This window comes from Typopeltis vanoorti, chromosome 10, assembly GCF_054136105.1.
Source record: "Typopeltis vanoorti isolate ZY-2024b chromosome 10, IOZ_Tvanoo_1.0, whole genome shotgun sequence".
Classification (NCBI taxonomy): Eukaryota; Metazoa; Arthropoda; class Arachnida; order Uropygi; family Thelyphonidae; genus Typopeltis; species Typopeltis vanoorti.
In genome coordinates this window covers 10778744-10798345 of record NC_143558.1, presented here as the reverse complement: position 1 = coordinate 10798345, position 19602 = coordinate 10778744, and the positions used below count along the sequence as shown (strand labels likewise).

Sequence of the window (19602 nt, the reverse complement as noted above, 5' to 3'; positions counted from 1 at the left end):
TTGGCTGTATGCCTTGTAGAAAAGTTAGAACTCTTGGAATTGAAAAAAAGATGGGAATGAACCAAAGAATGAGCCAACAATGAGATTACATATTCTGGCAAAGATAGGAAGCTACAGATGAGCTCACTTCGAAAAAAAAATGTTTGATCACAGAGAATCTGCTGCACACAAAGCAACATTAAAAATTTTTGAAATCGAAAAAAAAGCTCCTTGAAAAGGTTTTTTTAAAATCATTATCTCATGAAAAAGAAATAACCGCAAAAATTTTTTGAACTGCATATAAAGTAGCAAAGGAAAACCAATCATTCCATAATTTTGAAAGTGAAATTGATCTGCAAAAACTGAACGGAATTGAAATTGGTCGTATTCTTTATTCAACAAATGCATGTATTAATATTGTAAATCATATAAATGAAGAAATGAGAAAAAATGTATTTAAAGAAGTATTTAATGGCAGTTGGGCTGAAGTTCTCATAATGAAAGTCTCCCAAATTTGGGGCAGTTTCATGCACCCAAATTTGTTGAGGTTAGGAATGTTTTTTAGAGCTGCTGAAGATTCTTTGAATAATCTTTCATATTTAAACTTGCTGCGATGGATTATTTTTGTTTTCTTCCAACGAATTCGTTTAAAATTCGTTTTCTTCCAACGAATTTTATGGTGGGTAAGACCCACCATAAAATTTGTTGGAAGAAAACAAAAATAATCCATCGCAGCAAGTTTAAATACGAAAGATTATTTAAAGAATCTTCAGCAGCTCTGAAAAACATTCCTAACCTCAACAAATTTGGGTGCATGAAACTGCCCCAAATTTGGAGACTTTCATTATGAGAACTTCAGCCCAACTGCCAAGACTACCAAATTAGCCCGCAAGAGGGTACCATTAGGACTTTAGGAACAATATTAGTTTCTTGCTTTCTTCCTCATTTGCTTTGTGTTAGTTCCTGAGTGCACATACCATATCTTTACGTTCCTGAAGATGGCAATGTGACATTGCCGAAATATAGAAGTTATTCATTAAAGTTACCTTTAATTAATATACTTTATATGCGTTGTTAATTCCGTAAACTAATTACCAGTTATGTCTAACCAACGTATAAGTCTTACTACTAGAATTACATCTTTCAGTAATTTAAATATCCAACCAAATATAGCATTTTCCAATGTTGAGGGGGATACCGTCCCCCCCAACCCCATGCAGATTTGGTTACAATTAAAGAACTGTTAGCTATGCAGCATGTCTGCTAAAATGTAAGCAAGAAATATCCACAAGACACAATGTTTTCTCTCACCCTCAGATAGTTAGGGTAACCCCGAGAAAGTTACAATCACCCCAACATGAATGTGTTAAAGAGAATAGGAGAGGAAAGCTTAGCAAACCAGGTTGGCAGGAAAAAAGACCATAGGAAGACAAAGATCTATGTGGATTGATGTATTAAGAAATGTCTCGGAACACCAAAATATAAGATCTGACAATATTGGAGTCTTGACAGATGATATATTAATTTGGAGAAAAATTGTTGATAGGAAATTAATAATGATGTAAACTTTCACGTAGTATTACCATAATATCCTGTACACCCTGAGAGTAAATATCAGAAATTTGGTCAAGCAGGGCAGGGGGAAGATTTACAAAAAAAAAAAAAAAAAAAAAAAAAAGTTATTCCATCAAAATTTCAAAAAATTGTTAAACACATCTAGTGTTTATTAAGAAATGGTACAGTACCTATGACTTGAGGAACCATCTCTAAATGAAGTCAGAAATTCTATTATAATATTAAAAAATAGCAATGCAGCAGTTGAAAATAAAATTGCTGTGGCTTTTAAATACCATAGAAACATCATTTGACAAATGGAGAAACCAACTAAGCCAGCTTAGTTGGTTTCTCTCCATTAAACAGGGTGCAGATTCATATCATGCCATGGGCATGGAATGCTTGCGATTGCCCTTAGTTGGGAGATGAATTCCATTGTCCACTGTAAGACCATTTCCTTTTTTGAGACCTTAAGTGGCTTGAAAAAAATCCCATGTTTGGTCTCTATAAACAGAACAAAAATAAATATATAAAAATAAATGAAAAGATCTTTTGTTCCCTCCACATTGCTAATGTACTAGGTTTATAATCTTTTATTGGTGGGAGACACATTAAGAAAACAAAAAATAAAAAGTGGAAATCTCAGTAGATTGGAATACTACCATAATTATTCACTGTTTTGTATAAAGTGGATTTGTGATTTCCAGTATAAAATGCATGGCATGCAAATTATCATGGAAACAAACATCCATGCACACAGATCACTTATTGCTGCTCACCTCTTTGAAAACACATTCTCAAATGTCAGGCATTGAGACAATTTAACTATCATTCTCAAAAACATTGGCTCATCAATCAGTAATTTAGGTCTACATAGACACATATTTGACTCGATGTCACTTGCAGCCATTTCTTCAGAACATTGTCAACACAGAAATGCTAAATTCTGTAAATAGCATGCTCAGTCTTTTTTTTTTCTCCATTGACATGTAGAGAAAAGTATGTACCTGCCATCATTTCTTACAGAAATATAATTTCTTGTTTCATACAGTGTTTCATCATAACATGGTTGAAATGACTTCCAAATAAACTGCTAATTTCCTTATAGGCCATAGAATTTGCATAGTGTAATTATAGTGTAATTACATCCATTTTCTTGCACACAGAAAAGTACCACGACTTTTGCTAAAATAGTATATCTTAGATGCTTGGTCATTAAAATATGAAAATTCTATATTTCGGCTTGAAAATTTATAAGAAATAAGTATTAATAAGATTTAATATGTGATGTTGGCTGCAGGAGCTTCCCAATTTTAGGTATCTTGGGTATTATGATTAATTACTGGAGTATGGGTGGGTTAAAAGTTCTTTAATTTAGTAATATGATTCAAAATTTTTGTTTTCAGATCTATTTTGAATGCTGATAAAAGTTTTAATTCTTGTAATTAAAACAATAAGCTTTTCTTCTTATTTATATCTTGTTTTTCTTTTTATTTTATTAACTTTTATTATATAAAGCTTATAAAGGTTGAAAATTGACAACCAGTTTCCTTTCTCTTTTTGGATCTAATTGCTTTCTTTGTTTGGTGCTTTTGGAGCTGAGCTTTCTCCCCTCCCCTGTCCAGGGCCGGATTTAGACTTGCTGAGGCCCTAAGCTATACAAAACCCAGAGGCCCCCTACTGTTTTAAATTACATCAGCTGGTCTTTTTGTTTTTTTTATTTGAGGCCCCGGAGATTGCGAGACCCTAAGCTGTAGCTTTTTTAGCTTATACGTAAATCCAGCACTGCCCCTGGCCCCTTTTTTAAGCAAAAAGAAGATGCATCCCTTTTGAATTATTCATAATTATCAGTTGACATTCCACTAGTTGGTGGAATTGTTTTCAGGATATACTATTTATATAAGAAAAAAATTGCACAAATAGAGATGAAAAGAGTATTAAATGTGTCCATTTAGATATATTTCTCAATGTATAATATATGTATATATAATATTAAAGGCATAATATTTATTAGTTGTGCCATTTGTTTCATTAACCTTAACACATACCTCTAGATTCAGCCATGTTATTTGTCCAAGCAGCTATTTCATCTATTCTTTCTACACCTCTTAGTCCAATTTTGGGAAGTGCCATCTTTTTTACTTCATATGTCCGCCCTATCAAGTTTTGGGAGCGAGACTACAAGTATGTTCAGTATACAAAGATTGCTTTTCATTCAGATATATATATACAGTATATAACGTAGAATTTGCCAGTTCATCAATGTATAAATAAGAGTTTGTAAGGTAGAAAATTGGAATATTATTATTTTGAAGAGCATCTTTTTTTGGATAGTTGCACAGTATATAACGTTTGTTATAACTTATTTGTTATATCACTTTTAAAAAGCTATGGAGATAACTACTGCATATGCAAAAAATTTCAGTTTAGCATAAACAAAAATAATTGCCCTACATTTTGACCTAAATATCTAGGTCATCATCTGAAGTATATACATATATACAAAGAAATAAGCTATATTACAATACACATAATATGCTCAAGTTACATTAAATTGGTTAACCATTAAGACTACTGACCTGACCTCTGATTTAAAAAAAATAATAATAAATAAATATACTATATCAAAGAGAGTTTGGTTAGAAGTTACTAATAAATTAACAAAGTTAACGTTAGTGATTGCTTACAAATAAGTTATAACAAAACCAGTATTAATAGTGGCTACTACATACACTTGTTACATGTCTTCCTTCAGGCAGTCTATCCTTCATTGTCTACATCAAACCCACACATATTAGCTGATACACTTGAATTTATTGGAGTTATTAAAATTTTCAAAAACAGAGCTGTAGCAATTTGTTTTAATGAGCAAGCTCTTAAGCAAGAACTACACATTATTAGCAATACACATTTATAAACAATGGCTATAGCATTTTACCATCAATAAAATTTTTCAAAAACCACCTATAAAAAAAAAAAAATAAAAAAAAAAACATATTGAACTCCTCCAACGATCCCCTCCCCTTTTCCTTGGCCCAAACTGGGTATACCAAATCCATTCCAACTTACCCTGTATTGATAAAACTGGACCAATTTCACCAATACAGATTATAGACAATGGCCAGGCACGTTGTCTATAATCAATAAAACTTTATAAGTCAAAATTTTTTTCCCCATCAAATAGTGTTTAACTTCTGGAACATTCATTAAAAATTTCTTTTGTAACCCAGCCTATTTTGTTTGCCTTCCAGTGCACTGGTAACATTTTAAAATCCACACCTTTCATTGCCCATGGTCTTAGGGATCGATTAATGAGGAATGGTTTTAATATGCGATCTCCTGAAGCATTGCTACAAAATAATAGTCCCACAATCCTTAGCTGCTTTAAAGCCACCATCACTTTTTTCAAACTTGATCAGCAGTGTAGCCACCATTTTCGATAATTTTGGGCAGCTTTGAAAGAAATTCCCTAGCTGCCAAGTCATCTGCAGATGTGGCTTCTCCTTTTATTTTCACATTATAAAGCATCTATCTTTTGAGAAATTTTGTAAGCCAACCTGTGCTTGCAGAAAAATCACAATTGTTGTTTGATCTTGTTGGCTTCTTTTTCTGAATCTGTTTGTACAACCATAATGCTTTCTGTTTGACATTTCCATCTAAAGGTATTCCTTTTCATGAGCAATTTTCCATCCATGTCACTAGGGCGTTTTCCATCTTCACTTTTATAATGTCTCTCGTATACAATGATAATTTAGCACCTAATTTTGTTCCATAAAGAACAGATTTTCTAATGGCCTCTTCATTTTTCTTAATCATTCTCATGGTAGCTTTGTTCAGTCCAAAATATTTCCCTAAGGATATTGAACTTTCTCCAGCTGCTAAACTATCTAAAATTTTGATCTTAGTTTCTGAAGAAGTAGCTTTTCTTTTCTTCTTCTGTCTAATTGAATTATCTGACATTGTGATTAATGGGAGTAATGCTATGAAAATATCTGAAAATAATCAATAATTAATTTTAATAATGTGATATTATGCATACAAAACTTCAAAATTGAATACATACCTGTATAAAACTTTATTGCATGAACAAAACTTTCATGAACAAAACACAAGGCATGGAAACATTTCGAATTGTAAACAAAAAATGATATGTACATATGATTTTTTACAGATATCATTACACATGTACATGAAAGTATTGTTCGTGCAATAAAGTTATACAGGTATGTATTCAATTTTGAAGTTTTGTACGCTTAATATCAAATTATTAAAATTAATTATTCATTATTTTATACCCTTTTTAACAGAACTGAATTCAAACAGAAATTTTAAAAATAAGTGCCATTTGAACCATATTAAATCAAAATATACCGTGTAAAAATAGAATGTCTTTTGTTTTCTAAACCGTGTTATTTCGCATTCGTATAAAAAAAAAGCCATATAAAAAGAGAATTAGTTGTATATACATACACACTGACAACACACTAATACATAAGTAGTTAATATACTTGCTTCAACATTGGTAGTTAAACAGTGTAAAAATTGGCCACAGCATTCACTAAAGCATTTGAATTGGTAAGGTCCATGATTGAGAATGTGACTCAGATATTTTTGCCTGGCTTGATAAGCCAGCACATAATTTTTCAAGCCGTGAATATTTGTTATCCTTTCAGTGTTTCTAAAATAATTTTGCATGTCCCTAGATTCGAAAGGTCATTAATGGGGGATTTTTTATATGTTAATGTTAAAAGCAGAAGGAATCACAAATTTCCAGTTACTGATGATGGTGTGTGTGTGCGTGCAGGAATCAGAAAGGTAGACGATGAAGCATGTTGACTGCTTTGGGTTGGATATCCCTGAGCTAATGTAAAAATAGTTTTTGATATTAAGTTGCTTATTCCTTTAGTTAATGAACATAATTGATAATGAAAATTGTTTTATTTTATAGTACAAAACGTGTAGATCATTCCAATACTCGGTTGTCTTCTCAGCTGGAATGCAATCCAGGTAAGTTTTCATTTAAAGGCATTAAATAATTTGTTTTATTTTTAATTTCATTACATACTTAAATTTTATTACTTAAAGAAAGAAAGATTTTTTTTTTCTTTTTTGCATGTACAATCCTGTCTCTATATTCCTGCAAAAATGTGAAATTCTGCTAAAATTCACATTTTCCAAATAGCCCCAGATGTTTTCTACATATGCCTAAACAAAGGGCCCATCACCTGATTAGATCATGCCCTGAAGCAAACAATTAAATATTCTCCCTGATGGGGAAATATTTAATTGCTTTTGTATAAGACAAAAATATAAGAAAATCTCCAATTGCTATTTTGTTTTTATTACAAGAGAAACATTTATGCAAAACGATTACATAATAATATTAATCAAATAGTTGCTCTATGAGGATATCACACAATAAAAGTGTTTATGAGCTCTTCTAAATTTAAATTATAAGCTATGTCTGCCTCTATCGATACAGTTGCTAGGCCAACCAATCTTTCTTGAATCATTGCTGTTCACAAATAATTTTTAATCAGTTTAAGCTTTGAAAAACTTCTTTCCACGCTTGATTCTTTAACAATACTTGACATAATGATTAGAAATATATACACGTTTACACAAGAATAATATTTAATTTGCCAAATATTTCGGTCTGAATATTATTAGACCATCTTCAGTGGCTACATAGGAATAGTTTTAAAAAAATTTTATATATAAATTTATAAATTTTTTATATATACACGTTTACACAAGAATAATATTTAATTTGCCAAATATTTCGGTCTGAATATTATTAGACCATCTTCAGTGGCTACATAGGAATAGTTTTAAAAAAATTTTAAAACTATTCCTATGTAGCCACTGAAGATGGTCTGTAATATTCAGACCGAAATATTTGGCAAATTAAATATTATTCTTGTGTAAACGTGTGTATATTTCTTTCCACACTTGCTACATGGTGCCTAATGCAATATGGCTGAACGAGCACCCTTATTATGCTGCTCCGTGAGGCAGGCTACCTCTATGCTACACACTGTCGACGGTGCTGCTTAAACACTTATGCAATTGTTTACAAGGAAAATGTTTAAATAGTTAAAAAGTTTTAATTGTGTTTTGCAATAATGAGTAACATTTTAGACTAATGTTTTGAAAATAATGTATATAAATTTTTATTATATAGCTAAGAACAAGGTATGCATTGGTTTTTATCTTTTAATGACTTCATTCCCTTCTCCCTCTTCTTACAAATCTTATTAATAACTTCGTGTAGTCCGTTGTGATTATTCTCTGCCTTGCTGTTAAACCAGGAGTTTTTATATATTTTCAACTGTGCTTTTCTTGTTTATTAATTTCTCTATATCTTAGCCTATTCTCATTATATGAATGCTGCTCGAACCTGTTTCTATATTCTGTTTCAGCAATTAACTGCATTGCCATAATTACTGCTCAAATAATCTCTTGTTTTTTTTCTTTTTTCTGCTAACCCTTAAAACAGATTTGGTTTCATGCACAGCCTTCTTAAAGTCATTGCATGTACATTTTCTGCATCAAAATATATATTGTAAGCTAGCTGTTTCATGATACCTAACCAACTCATCCTGATAAATTCTAGCAGTATCAATGGGCAGTACTGATATTGGTAGAATTATCAGCACTATCCACTGCTTCAGTGTTAAAAAAGAGATGGTAAGCCTTGGTGTACATTTTTGAAGTGACAACATGTTATCAAAGATAAGATGTTGAAGAAAGCCAGACTTGGGCATTATATCAGTTTCCAATTTACACAGCATTCGAAGGTGTTGGTTATTTAAAGCATAAATAATCTGGACTATTGAATTCCCTTGATTTCTCAAAAAGGTGTCTGAGATAATCTCTGGTACCTCTTCCTCTCATGAATACAGCCTGTTCTAAAGAAATAAGAGCTTTCAAGTGATCATTTATGCTTTCTTTGATAATATAGAGCATGATTTTACTTGCATTTGAGATTAATACTATTGCTCTATAGTTTCCCATTTCTTGGTCCTTATTTTTTGTGGATTGGAATAAAGATTGTCTTCACCCACATTGCCAGATGCAATAGTATTGGGCCAGGATTTTGCCCATATCCAGATTTGGTTAATCTCAGCATTACTTCAATCCCTGCTCTGTCCTTGCTCTTTATCATCTCAGCATAAATTCCATTATTACGTGCTGCTTTTCTAGTTTTCGTATTTTTGATAGCCAGTTCCACGTCCTCTGAGGATGGGAGGTTCATTGTTTGACACAAACATTGAAACATGCAAATAATTAAACATCCTTTGTTTCTTTATTGTCTGCATGGGATACTATATCTACACATATTTTATTCATGTATGTTTCTTTATCCTTCCTACAAGATTGCTCTATTGATACACTGATTTCTTTGTAATTTTTGTTACTTTCATTTTCCATACCTTTAAATTTAATTTCTTTCCTGTGGTTGACCAGATCAAATGTTTTTCTTGAAAGAGTCTTATTAATTTTCTTTCCACTTGTTTTTGAAACATAATGATTTGCTAAAGAGCCAAAAGGCTATTTTTCCAGCGACATAAATTAAGTTAAGGGGACAATAAATCCCGTATTATTTTATTTTACAGCCAGGTACGAAACTCGGAGATCAAAATCCATCGAAATCTGTGATGACTTATGCTTGGACTCGCCGATAGTTCTTCAGCATGAAACTCTTAGATTTTGATCTCTGAGTTTCGTACCCGGCTTTAAAATAAAATAATACAGGATTTATTGTCCCCTTAACATAATGATTTGCTGTTGCAGTCGAGATCAACTTGGCCTAGCTTCATCTGATGTGACATTTTCTACTTGTTGTAAGATCTCACGGAATCTCTCTTCGCTTTCAATCTTATATGCTTGAGCGATTCTTGTGAAACTATATCAGTTTACAGGCTTGTTTTTTGTGGTTTTTAAATGGATCCTAACATCAGCAATCAGGAGTTGGTGATCTGATCCACCGTCTGCACCAGGACAAGGCTTTGAGTTTTGTACCACAGTTTTCCGTCTGATTTCCAAACCTGTCTCTAGTGGGCCTCTAGGTATAAAGTCTTCTCTTTTGATGTTGGAAAATGTATTCATGATAGACAATTCATTCTGAATGCAAAAATCTATTAGCTTTTCATCTCTGATTTCTAACACCCAATCTCATACCTCCTAGATTTCTTGTAGAAGATGTCAATGGCATCCTCATCAGGTTTTTCAGGTTTATACTCCTACAGCTTCATCAGTTTCAGCTAATGAGGCTGTAAGAGCATAAACTTGAAAAAATATCATTGGTAAAGGTTTCCATTTAGCCTCCATAGCTCAGTCGATATAGACGAAGCCCTTTGGTCAGAAAGACCTGGGTTCATTTCCCATCCATGACATGAGGAACCTTTATCTGTTTTTTTTTGACTAAAGGTGAGTTAGCCAGTCTCATATGGAGGTAGAGGGTTTTTCTCCCAGAAATTCAGGTGTTTTGTCTCTCAGAACAGGCAAACTAGCCAGTAGAACACACACAATTTACAGACAAGAATACTTGGAGGCATATGGGTAACCTCCTTATCCTTGTATTGCAGTTAGGAAATCCTAGGGTACTTAGAAGGTTGTGGGCACTTAAGTGCCTGTTAAAGCCACTGAGTGAGTGAGAGAGAGAGAGAGAAAGAGAGGTGTCCATTATGAGATGATTAAATATCTGTCGCTAACTGACTAGTACACCTGTTCAACAGAATTTTCTGTGAAAACGTTTTTCCAGAAACCTAGAAAATGGCAGTTGTTATTGCCTTTCCTAAGCAAGGAAAGGATCTTAAATCACCAATACATTATCATCTAATTGCTCTGACTAGCGCTTGTGTTGCAGCCAGACTACATCAACAATTGATGTAGTCTGGCTGGAAGAATCCATTAGAGATGCCTTCTTAAAATGCAAGCACTTAGTTTCAGTTTTGTTTGATATGGAAAAGTCATGCAATACTGTTTGAAGGTTTGAAATATCTAAAGATCTGCACCACTTTAGTCTTGAGTGGGAATTTCTTTCTTCCTGAAGAACTTTTCATCCAACCTATTCTTCAGAATGGGAACTGTTGTATCCCAACCGTATACCCAAGAGGAGGGAGTCTTACAAGTTTTTGTTTTAGGTGTAGCACTTTTTTTGCAGTCACAGTCAACTCAATAACTGAACAACTTCCTCTAGCTGTAAGTGATGTCCTCTGTTGATGATTTTACCATCTTTTGTCCTTCGCATAACATTGAGGATTATAGAAAGACAGCTGGAGCAAGCTATCGACCAGCTTTCTAAATGGGTGCATTAAGACTTTCCCAGCAGAAGATAGTTTGTGTGCAGTTTTGGCATAGATGTGGCCTTCTTGCCAGCCTAGATCTCAGACTAGGACAAACTTTATACCAGAAGCCAAGTTTTGGGACTCGTATTTCACAAGAAACTGATGTATGTTTTTTCTCTCATATATGCCACTTGTGAGATACATGCCTTGAAGCGATGAACATCGTTTGCACCCTTCTGCTTCTTGCAATGCTAAAAATGTTCTTTGCACCTAGCACTGATTAGATTAAAACTTCATTATCAGTTGCACTATCTCTGCCAGAGATAATGCTCTACTTCTTTGGTAGATTCTATCTACCATCAAGTCTTAAGAACTGCAACTGAAACATTTCAAACTTCATCATTCCCTAGTCTGTACATTGAGCCAAATATACTGTCCTTGTTGCTTTAGTATTAGTAGCTGTATGTTAAATGTTAAGAATATAAAATTCCTGTCAAACTATCCCACATGGCCAGTTTTTTTTTCCCCCATTTTGGGAGAATCTGTATATGACTCCTTGGTTTGTGAATGAAAGCTATCTTACAAGCTCTAGTTATTGGAATGAAACATAGCCCAGATGCCACTAAATACTCGTGCACTACTGCCATGGCATTCATACATACCATACCAACGTGCAGTTTTTCTTTCTGCAAGCTACCCAAACATTCCATCCCTCCTGTTGTCTGCCAGCAACTATTTCAAGCACATAAAAGAAGGCATACTCTAATTTTGTGCCTGTTTACATCAGTGGTGCACCCAGGGAGGGGGACAAGGGGCCCTGCCCCCCCCCCCCCCCCAAAAAAAAAAGAAAAAGTTAAAAATCACTAGAAAATTTTCCAAACTACTTTTCTTATGATTAATTGGGGTCACATAAGGTGAGAGAACCATATAGCAGTGTTTCTCAACCTATGGTCCATGGACCACAGGTGGTCTGCGACAATGGGACAGGTGGTCCACAGGCTTAAATTAACCAAATAAATGTATATATTTTAATTATCCAAACAAAACAAATTAAAATTGAATAAGTAAGTAAAAATTATTAAAATAAAATAGATTGAAAATATAAGACTTATTGTTAAACTGACCATAGATCTTTAATTCATACGTATGTTTGCACAATATTGCCTACCGGTTTTGCTAGTAACTGACTAGCTTTCTCAAGGCTTGCACAGTACAAAAAAATGGTAAATGCAAAAAAGGTTTAAGAATACAAAAAACACGTTAGTACCTGTTTGGTAGCTAAGGTAACACGTTCGCGTGACATTTCTACTCAGTATCATGAACACGCGTTACATGCAAATGCGTAATATGATTATTCGCGTACTGTAGTTCTGTTGAACTGAGGGAATTAATTAGATTTTTCCAAGTATTGTTCAGTATGGCCCCTTGATTTCTGTTAGGTTTCTGCCTGTACGTAGCACTACTGCTGCTTCTTTAAATAATCAATGTCTGTAATTAATCTTCGTCTACGTAGGGCATAGAGCTGTTATTCCAGTCTATAGTGTGGTTTGAAGTTGAAAAATTATGTGCTAACCCGGAGGTGATCGTTCTGTTGTGATTTACATCACCAACATGTTCTTTCTGTCTTATTTCCAAGCTTCTCGAAGTTTGTCCAATGTAGGAAAGACCGCATGTGCATGGAATGTTATACACACCTGGATATTTATAAAATGGAACACTGTCTTTAGGAGATCTTAGAACCTGTCTGATGCTAGTAGTTGGTTTAAATACAACCCTAATGTTATGGACCTTTAACAATCTCGCAATTATGATGGAAATTGAACCCATAAAGGGGATGACTGCTGTTGAAATTTGCTGGGAGACTGTTCTTTCTTGTTGGTTATCTTTGTATAGAAATTTGTTGATGATGTTTCGAGGATAACCATTTTGCGATAGTGTTATAGCGATTTGAGACAGTTCTCTTTGAACTTCTTCATCGTCGGAGATGAAGTTTCTAGCTCGATTTCTCAACATGTGGATGATGCTCTGTTTATGTGACCTATGATGGTTTGAAGAGTAATGTAGATATCATCCAGTGTCCATAGGTTTTTTGTAAATGGACAGTTTGATATTATTACCTTGTCTTTTAACTAGTATGTCCAAGAAGTGTAGCTACTCGTTTTCTACTTCTAGAGTAAATTTGATTTTATTGTGGAGTGCATTGATTCTATTGACAAACATATGTAGGTTTTCCATGTTGTCTTGCCATATGATGAAGATATCGTCTACATATCTCCACCATATTGAAGGTTTAGGAGTAATACTGGTGAAGATTTATTTATATCATCCTTAAATAAAACGAATACTTTAAAAAAAAATAGCGGCAGAATGTTCATGGAATGAACATTCTGCCATTATTTTAATTTGTAGCGGCAGAATGACGAGTAATAAAAGAGAGGTGAAGGAAAAACAATATGATTTTATTGCTTCCACTTTCCCTTGCTGTTTTGTTAGATTTGAAGTGAATATGTGTTGTCCACATGACCACATTTCAACCAATTGCTTGTTCTTTCTTTTAAGGCTACACGGTGATCAGCATTCATATTTATGAATTTAGGGACACAAAACACGTGTTGAAAAGATTATTTTACTGATTAATAATAAAATAATAACTTGATGTTTCGACCCCTGTATTGAGGTCATCATCAGAAGGATACATGTGTATAAGAACCAAGCTACATGCTGTTGCACTCTATATAGGTAAATTACATCTACGTTGTTAACTAATCTTTTTTCTTAACCTGCTCTCTAGTGATTAAAAAAAACCTACAATAAACTCTGCTAACGTCCTCACATACTATGATTCTTCTGGAATTATACAGTTCATATTGTTATATTACAGAGTTTTTCGGTGTCGAGGCTAGCTGGTGAACGGACGTGCTATCGGAGAGCTCCTGAGAGATTTGTGTTTTTTGTTGATTTATTGGTGTTTTGGATTCAATTTAATGGACTAAAGTGTTTAATTTTGATATAGTATTGGAGCCTTATTAGCGTGGTTAGTGTACTAAAGTGTCTTATAACATAATCTATGTCAGGAAGTCGCCGCTAGATGAATTCGTAATGTGTAGTGTTCGTGCAAGCTCCAGATAAGATAAGTATCATTTTCAGTTATCGATACAAATTACTTAATATTGTGTAGTTTTGTTTTGTTTGCCTTGCGTATTTTAGTGCGTCTATTTTTGGTGTGTTATAACGTATAATTTGACAAAACACATTACAGATAACTATGGCACCTGTGCGAAGGAAAATGGCGGCCAGTAATGAAGGTTCGCCATCATTATCAAAGAACGGTAGCATAAAAGAAATGAGTCAGTGTACTAGCTGTGAAATGTACGCTTTGCGGAGTGCGGTCAGAGTGTGGTTAGATGATAATAAAGGATTGAATGTGTGTAGAAAATGTAGGGAGAATGCGGAATTGAAGTGTATTTCGGATCGTGAGTGTGATATTTTTGTCAACCTTCAGAATGAAGGAAATAGGGATATCACAAGAAACGGCAAGGTTGTACATGAAAATTGTGAGAGTGTGAATGTAGAAAGTGTGAATGATAGTATAAATGGTTTCTCAGAGAACAAAAAAGATGAGATAGATGCATTGAGTGAGATCGCGTTGTTGAATAGTGCGATAGAAAGAGCAAAACAGCAGCTAGAGTGCATGAACAAAAGTAGACTGAATGAACCAACCAATAATAAAAGGTATGACAGGAAAAATAGACGTATGAATGTGAACATGAACAAAATGAAGGATAGAGTGCTGTATGGAGACTCGTTAGTACGAGGTGTGTTAGTAGAGGATTTGACAAAATCGTACCAACCTGGTGCGACCATAAAGGACGTAACTGCGTCTATTAGAGAGCAAAAGGAAAGGGTGAAAGAAATGATTGTTGTGGCAGGTACGAATGACTTGAAAGTAGATAAAATGGAAATGATAGAAGACCTGAATGAATTGTTTGAGGTAGCAAAAGAAAAGAGTGAGAGAGTTAGAATGATTAGTCTTTTGCCACGGTATGACAGTGAAATGTTTAAAAGGAGGGCTATAATTGCAAATGACTTTATGCGTGGGTTATGTATGACGAGTGGTGTGGAATTTGTGGATGTGTGGAGTGAGTTTGATGGGCGAAAGGATCTATATAAGATGGATGGCTTGCATTTGAATGGTTACGGTGTAAGTAGACTTGAGAAAGTGTTGCTGAATGTAGTGGATGTGCAAATTCAGGGAAACTAGATTTGTTAGGGGGGGGGGAGTAGAGATACAGTCCTTATGGAGGCAGTTGAATGTAAGAATGAATATAATATGCCAGAGCAAATAAGGACAACAAATCTGAGTGGGATAGTTAATATAAGGCATCAAGGTAGGGTTGGGACTAATGGGGGTCTTAAATTCATGTACACTAATGCTAGGAGTATTAGGAACAAGAAGGAAGAGTTTTTGGCCATGGTTGGCACTTCCAGACCACAGGTTATAGGTATTATTGAAACATGGCTGACTATCGATGATATAACTAGTGGGATTGAATGTGATGGGTATAGTGTGTTCAGGAATGACAGAGAGAATAAAATGGGGGGAGGGGTATTGTTGATGATAGCTGATGAGCTCCAGCCAAGGAGAATAGAAGTTGAATTGCAGGATAGAGAAAAGAGCACATTTGAGGCCATTTGGTGTGAGATTGTGGCTAGCAGAACTAAATATACAATTGGGTGCTGCTATAGACCAGGTGATGGAAAAGATGTTGGTGACAGTATGCACAAGCAAATAGAAGAAATGGGTGGAAGGAGGGTGATTATTATGGGAGATTTCAACTATGGTCGCATTGATTGGAATGAGGAGAGGACACACGGGAGGAAGGAACTGGATTTTATGCGGTTATTAAGGGATAACTATCTGCGACAGCATGTAATGGAAAATACTAGGGGTCAGAGAGGGCTTGACCTAGTAATTACATCTGAGGATTTGGCTGTAACAAATATGACCACATTGCCACCAATCGGTGAGAGTGATCATAGGGTCTTAACTTGGGAGGTGGCTAAAGGTGTAGAATTTTCAATTAAGACAGGGTACATGTGAAATTATCGGGCTGGAAAGTATGACAAGCTTAGGAGTTTGATTGGTTCAGTGCCATGGCATGTACAACTGCAAGGACTAGAAGTTGATAGTGCATGGGAGGTAGTTAAGAAGTGCTTGCATGAAGCGATGGCTGACTGTATACCTAGAGTCCGAATAATAAATCAAGTAGGGGTTAAATGGATGAATAACACCATTAAGCTTGAGTTGCAAAAAAAGAAACAACTATGGAGGGAATTTAAGGAGAAGGGTGACCGGCAGGCACATGAACGGTATAAAGCGCAGGCTAGAAGGGTGACGAGTGTGGTAAGAAAAGCAAAAAAGGATTACGAAAGAACATTGGCCATGCAGGCTAAAGAGAATCCTAAACAGTTTTTTAGATATGTAGCAAGTAAAAGGAAAACTGTACATGGCAGATTGATTTTAAAGAATGCCGATGGTAGGGAGGTAACTGAATCAGTTGAGATAGTTGAGTTACTGAGTGAGCACTTTGCAAAAGTATATCATCCAGGTGGTGACATTGCAGAAACGAATAAACCAGTAGATTATACGGGAATTGTGGTTAATGAAGTGGAGGTGAGTAGTCTATTGCATAACCTCACTGTCAATACATCTGTGGGATTGGATGGTATACCAACTCGTGTTGTACGAGAAGCAGCTAAAGAATTGTCAGTACCCTTGACCATTTTGTTCAATTTGAGTCTCGGGTCTGGGTTAGTCCCGAGCGGGTGGAAAGAGGGGAAAATAGTTCCACTGCATAAAGGTGGTTCAAAGACTGCTGTTGTAAATTACCGACCGATTAGCATATCAGGAATCATTGTCAAGGTCTTAGAGAAAATAGTCAAGAGGAAAATACAAGATTGGATAGAAGAAAATGGGATACTGTATCGGGGACAGCATGGTTTTGTGAAGGGTAGGTCATGCCTCAGTAACTTGCTCACGTATTATAACACAGTGACAGCTGAACTGGATAAGGGTAATGGGTTTACGGTGATTCTACTGGACTTGCCAAGGCCTTTGACAGGATTCCACATGGAATTCTAATCAGTAAATTGCAGCATATGGGAATGGACATAGGGTTGGTGAGATGGATAGAAGGGTGGTTGACGGAGAGATATCAGAGAGTGGTTTACTCGGGAGTAGAGTCCACAAGACGGCCTGTGACTAGTGGTGTGCCACAAGGATCTGTTCTTGGACCACTGCTGTTTAATTTGTTCATAAATGATATAGGAAATGATCTGAGAGGAACAGTTCATTTGTTTGCGGATGATGCGAAGTTGGGTAGGGCAATAGTGAATGCAGATGACGTCAAAATTTTGCAGGATGATTTGGATAGATTGCAGGTCTGGGCTAAGGAGAATGGATGTGAGTTTAATGTGGCAAAATGTAAGGTTATGCATTTTGGGGTGAAAAAATTGGCGGCAGTTTACTGCATTGGTGGAACCCTGCTCCAGGAAATTGATGAGGCACGAGATTTAGGAGTGTTGGTAGATAAGGAATTGAAATTTAGGGGACACATTGCAAAAGTGACCAAAACAGCTCATCAAATCACTTGGTTGCTGAAGAATACGTTGACAAGCAGGTTATTGTTCCTCTCTATCGAGCCTTGATAAGACCCCATCTAGACTACTGTGCTCAGATTTGGTCACCTAGGTTTCTTCTTGATGGGGAGGAGGTGGAGAGGATCCAGAGGCGAGTGACCAAGATGATAGCAGGTCTGTGGAATGAACCGTATGAGAACAGGTTGAGGATTTGTGGGTTGCAAAAATTGGTTGATAGGCGGAGGAGGGGAGATATGATTGAGACATTCAAATTACTGAAGGGTTTCTATAAAATTAATTCAGAAGATATTTTTGAGAACAGGGCTGGTTGTGGGAGGACTAGGGGACATCCATGGAAACTGGGCAAAAGTGTGGTTAGTAAAGGTGTTAGAGCTGGGTTCTTTACTTTTAGAGTAGTGAATGAGTGGAATGCGCTCCCTGAGTCTGTGGTGGATGCTGTGACAGTGAATGAGTTTAAGGCGAGGTATGATAGATACTGTATGAATGTCAAATAGTTGTGATGAATATGATTTGGGCCCTCCCTCGATGAGTCTAATGACTCCCTGGAGTTGCCCGTAATAATAGTAATAGTAATTACGATTATCTTCTGGATTTGTACAGTACAGGTTGCTAGTGAATGTTCGAGAGGAAACAAAAAAAAAACAGTTCACGAAGTCTTCTTGTATTGAGATTTTTCTTCGTGGTTGCTATGAAGGTTGTAGATGGGTCCTCCACATTCTTGGAATTGTTAGACCATCATTTTTATTCAGATTCGGATCATGTTTGATCATTTCACATCCTTCCTTGAATTTCTGCTCGAACCAGGTTTTGGTGCGGTGTAGGGACTTGGTACCTTTCCATTCAATTCTGTGGTATGTTTGGACTGCGTGGTCAGAAAGGCCAGTTTTTCCAAAATGGAGATATTTTATGTGTCGTTTGTGTTCCTCCTTTCTGATTGGGATGGTTCGCCCTGTTTCCCCTATGTATTGTATGTTACATGTGCAATCTATTTTGAAAACCCTTGGATGAGCTAGGTGTGGCAGGGGATCCTCGGAAGAACTGAGTAGGTGTCTTAATTTTGTCGGGAGTTTAAAGGTGGTTTTGATGTTGTATTTGTGTAGTTTTCTGTCTATTTTTTTCTGAAAAGCCTCTAACATATGGTATAGCAATAGCATTCTTGAAATCTTTTTTGTTATTAGTGGTATCTTTGTGGAGGATCTTGTGAATGGTTTTTATACTGTATCCATTTTATATAAAGGTATGTTTGATGGTCTCATATTCATGGTTAAGAGCTTGTTCATTTGAACAAATGGTTTGAGCTCTGTGTTTAAGGGTGCTTATGACCCCTAGTTTTTGTGTTGGGTGGTGATAAAAAGTTTTGTGTATGTACTGTCCTGTGTGTGTAGGTTTGCGGTAAACTGAGAAGGAGAGACAGCCTGAAGGAAGACGTGTAACAAGTGTGTCTAGGAACGGAAGAAAGTTGTTTTTTTTTCTATTTCAATGGTGAATTGGATGCATTTGTGTTGTTTGTTCAGGGGACATGTGATTTATTAATTAGTGTCGTTTTATCCCAGTTGTCTTTAATTGCACTATTTGTTGAGAAATATATTACACAGACTGCTGGTATCTTATTCACTGACATAATATAAGTACTTGTTTTTCTTGCCTCTGCAATATAATGCCTATTGGGGAGGGCGTGTTGTTTACCGTGGGAGCAAGTTACTATCCCCCTGCTCTGAACGTGTTTCAGCTTTTTTCATTTGCGAGGTATATGCGAAACTTTTTAATTTCTTTTTTCGAAAAGTAAAATCAGATATGCTAGGGCGAGTTATATTCGAGTAAGTACGGTGTTTCAATTATGGATAAGTACATCTTCTTTAAACGGAAAAATATCTTGGATGACAGTGATAATACAAAACGAGTTTGTAAGGACAGTTTATGTGTAGTTTCTAAAGAGAAAGAGGTCTGTAATGAATCCACAGAAACACAGAATTCCCATCAGTTGCAATGCGATAATATTAATACGCTTAACGAAAGGAAAGAGTTGCTGACTTGCTGAACACTCGACCAGTGGATTGCATTCAAAGGTAAATACAATTGATTAGTTTGTAGGAACATTTTTCTGTTTTGTGACTTT

General features: G+C 35.5%; 1 protein-coding gene across 1 annotated transcript in view; it reads left to right on the top strand.

Annotated features, from left to right (window-relative positions):
* The window catches only part of pcx (pecanex), a 621557-nt gene that overhangs the window by 481186 nt on the left and 120769 nt on the right, over positions 1-19602 (top strand). Inside the window, exons 26-27 of the mRNA XM_090398640.1 lie at positions 3588-3717; positions 6482-6540. Coding sequence (XP_090254766.1) covers positions 3588-3717; positions 6482-6540 — 189 coding nt within the window. The remainder of the gene's footprint in view (positions 1-3587; positions 3718-6481; positions 6541-19602) is intronic.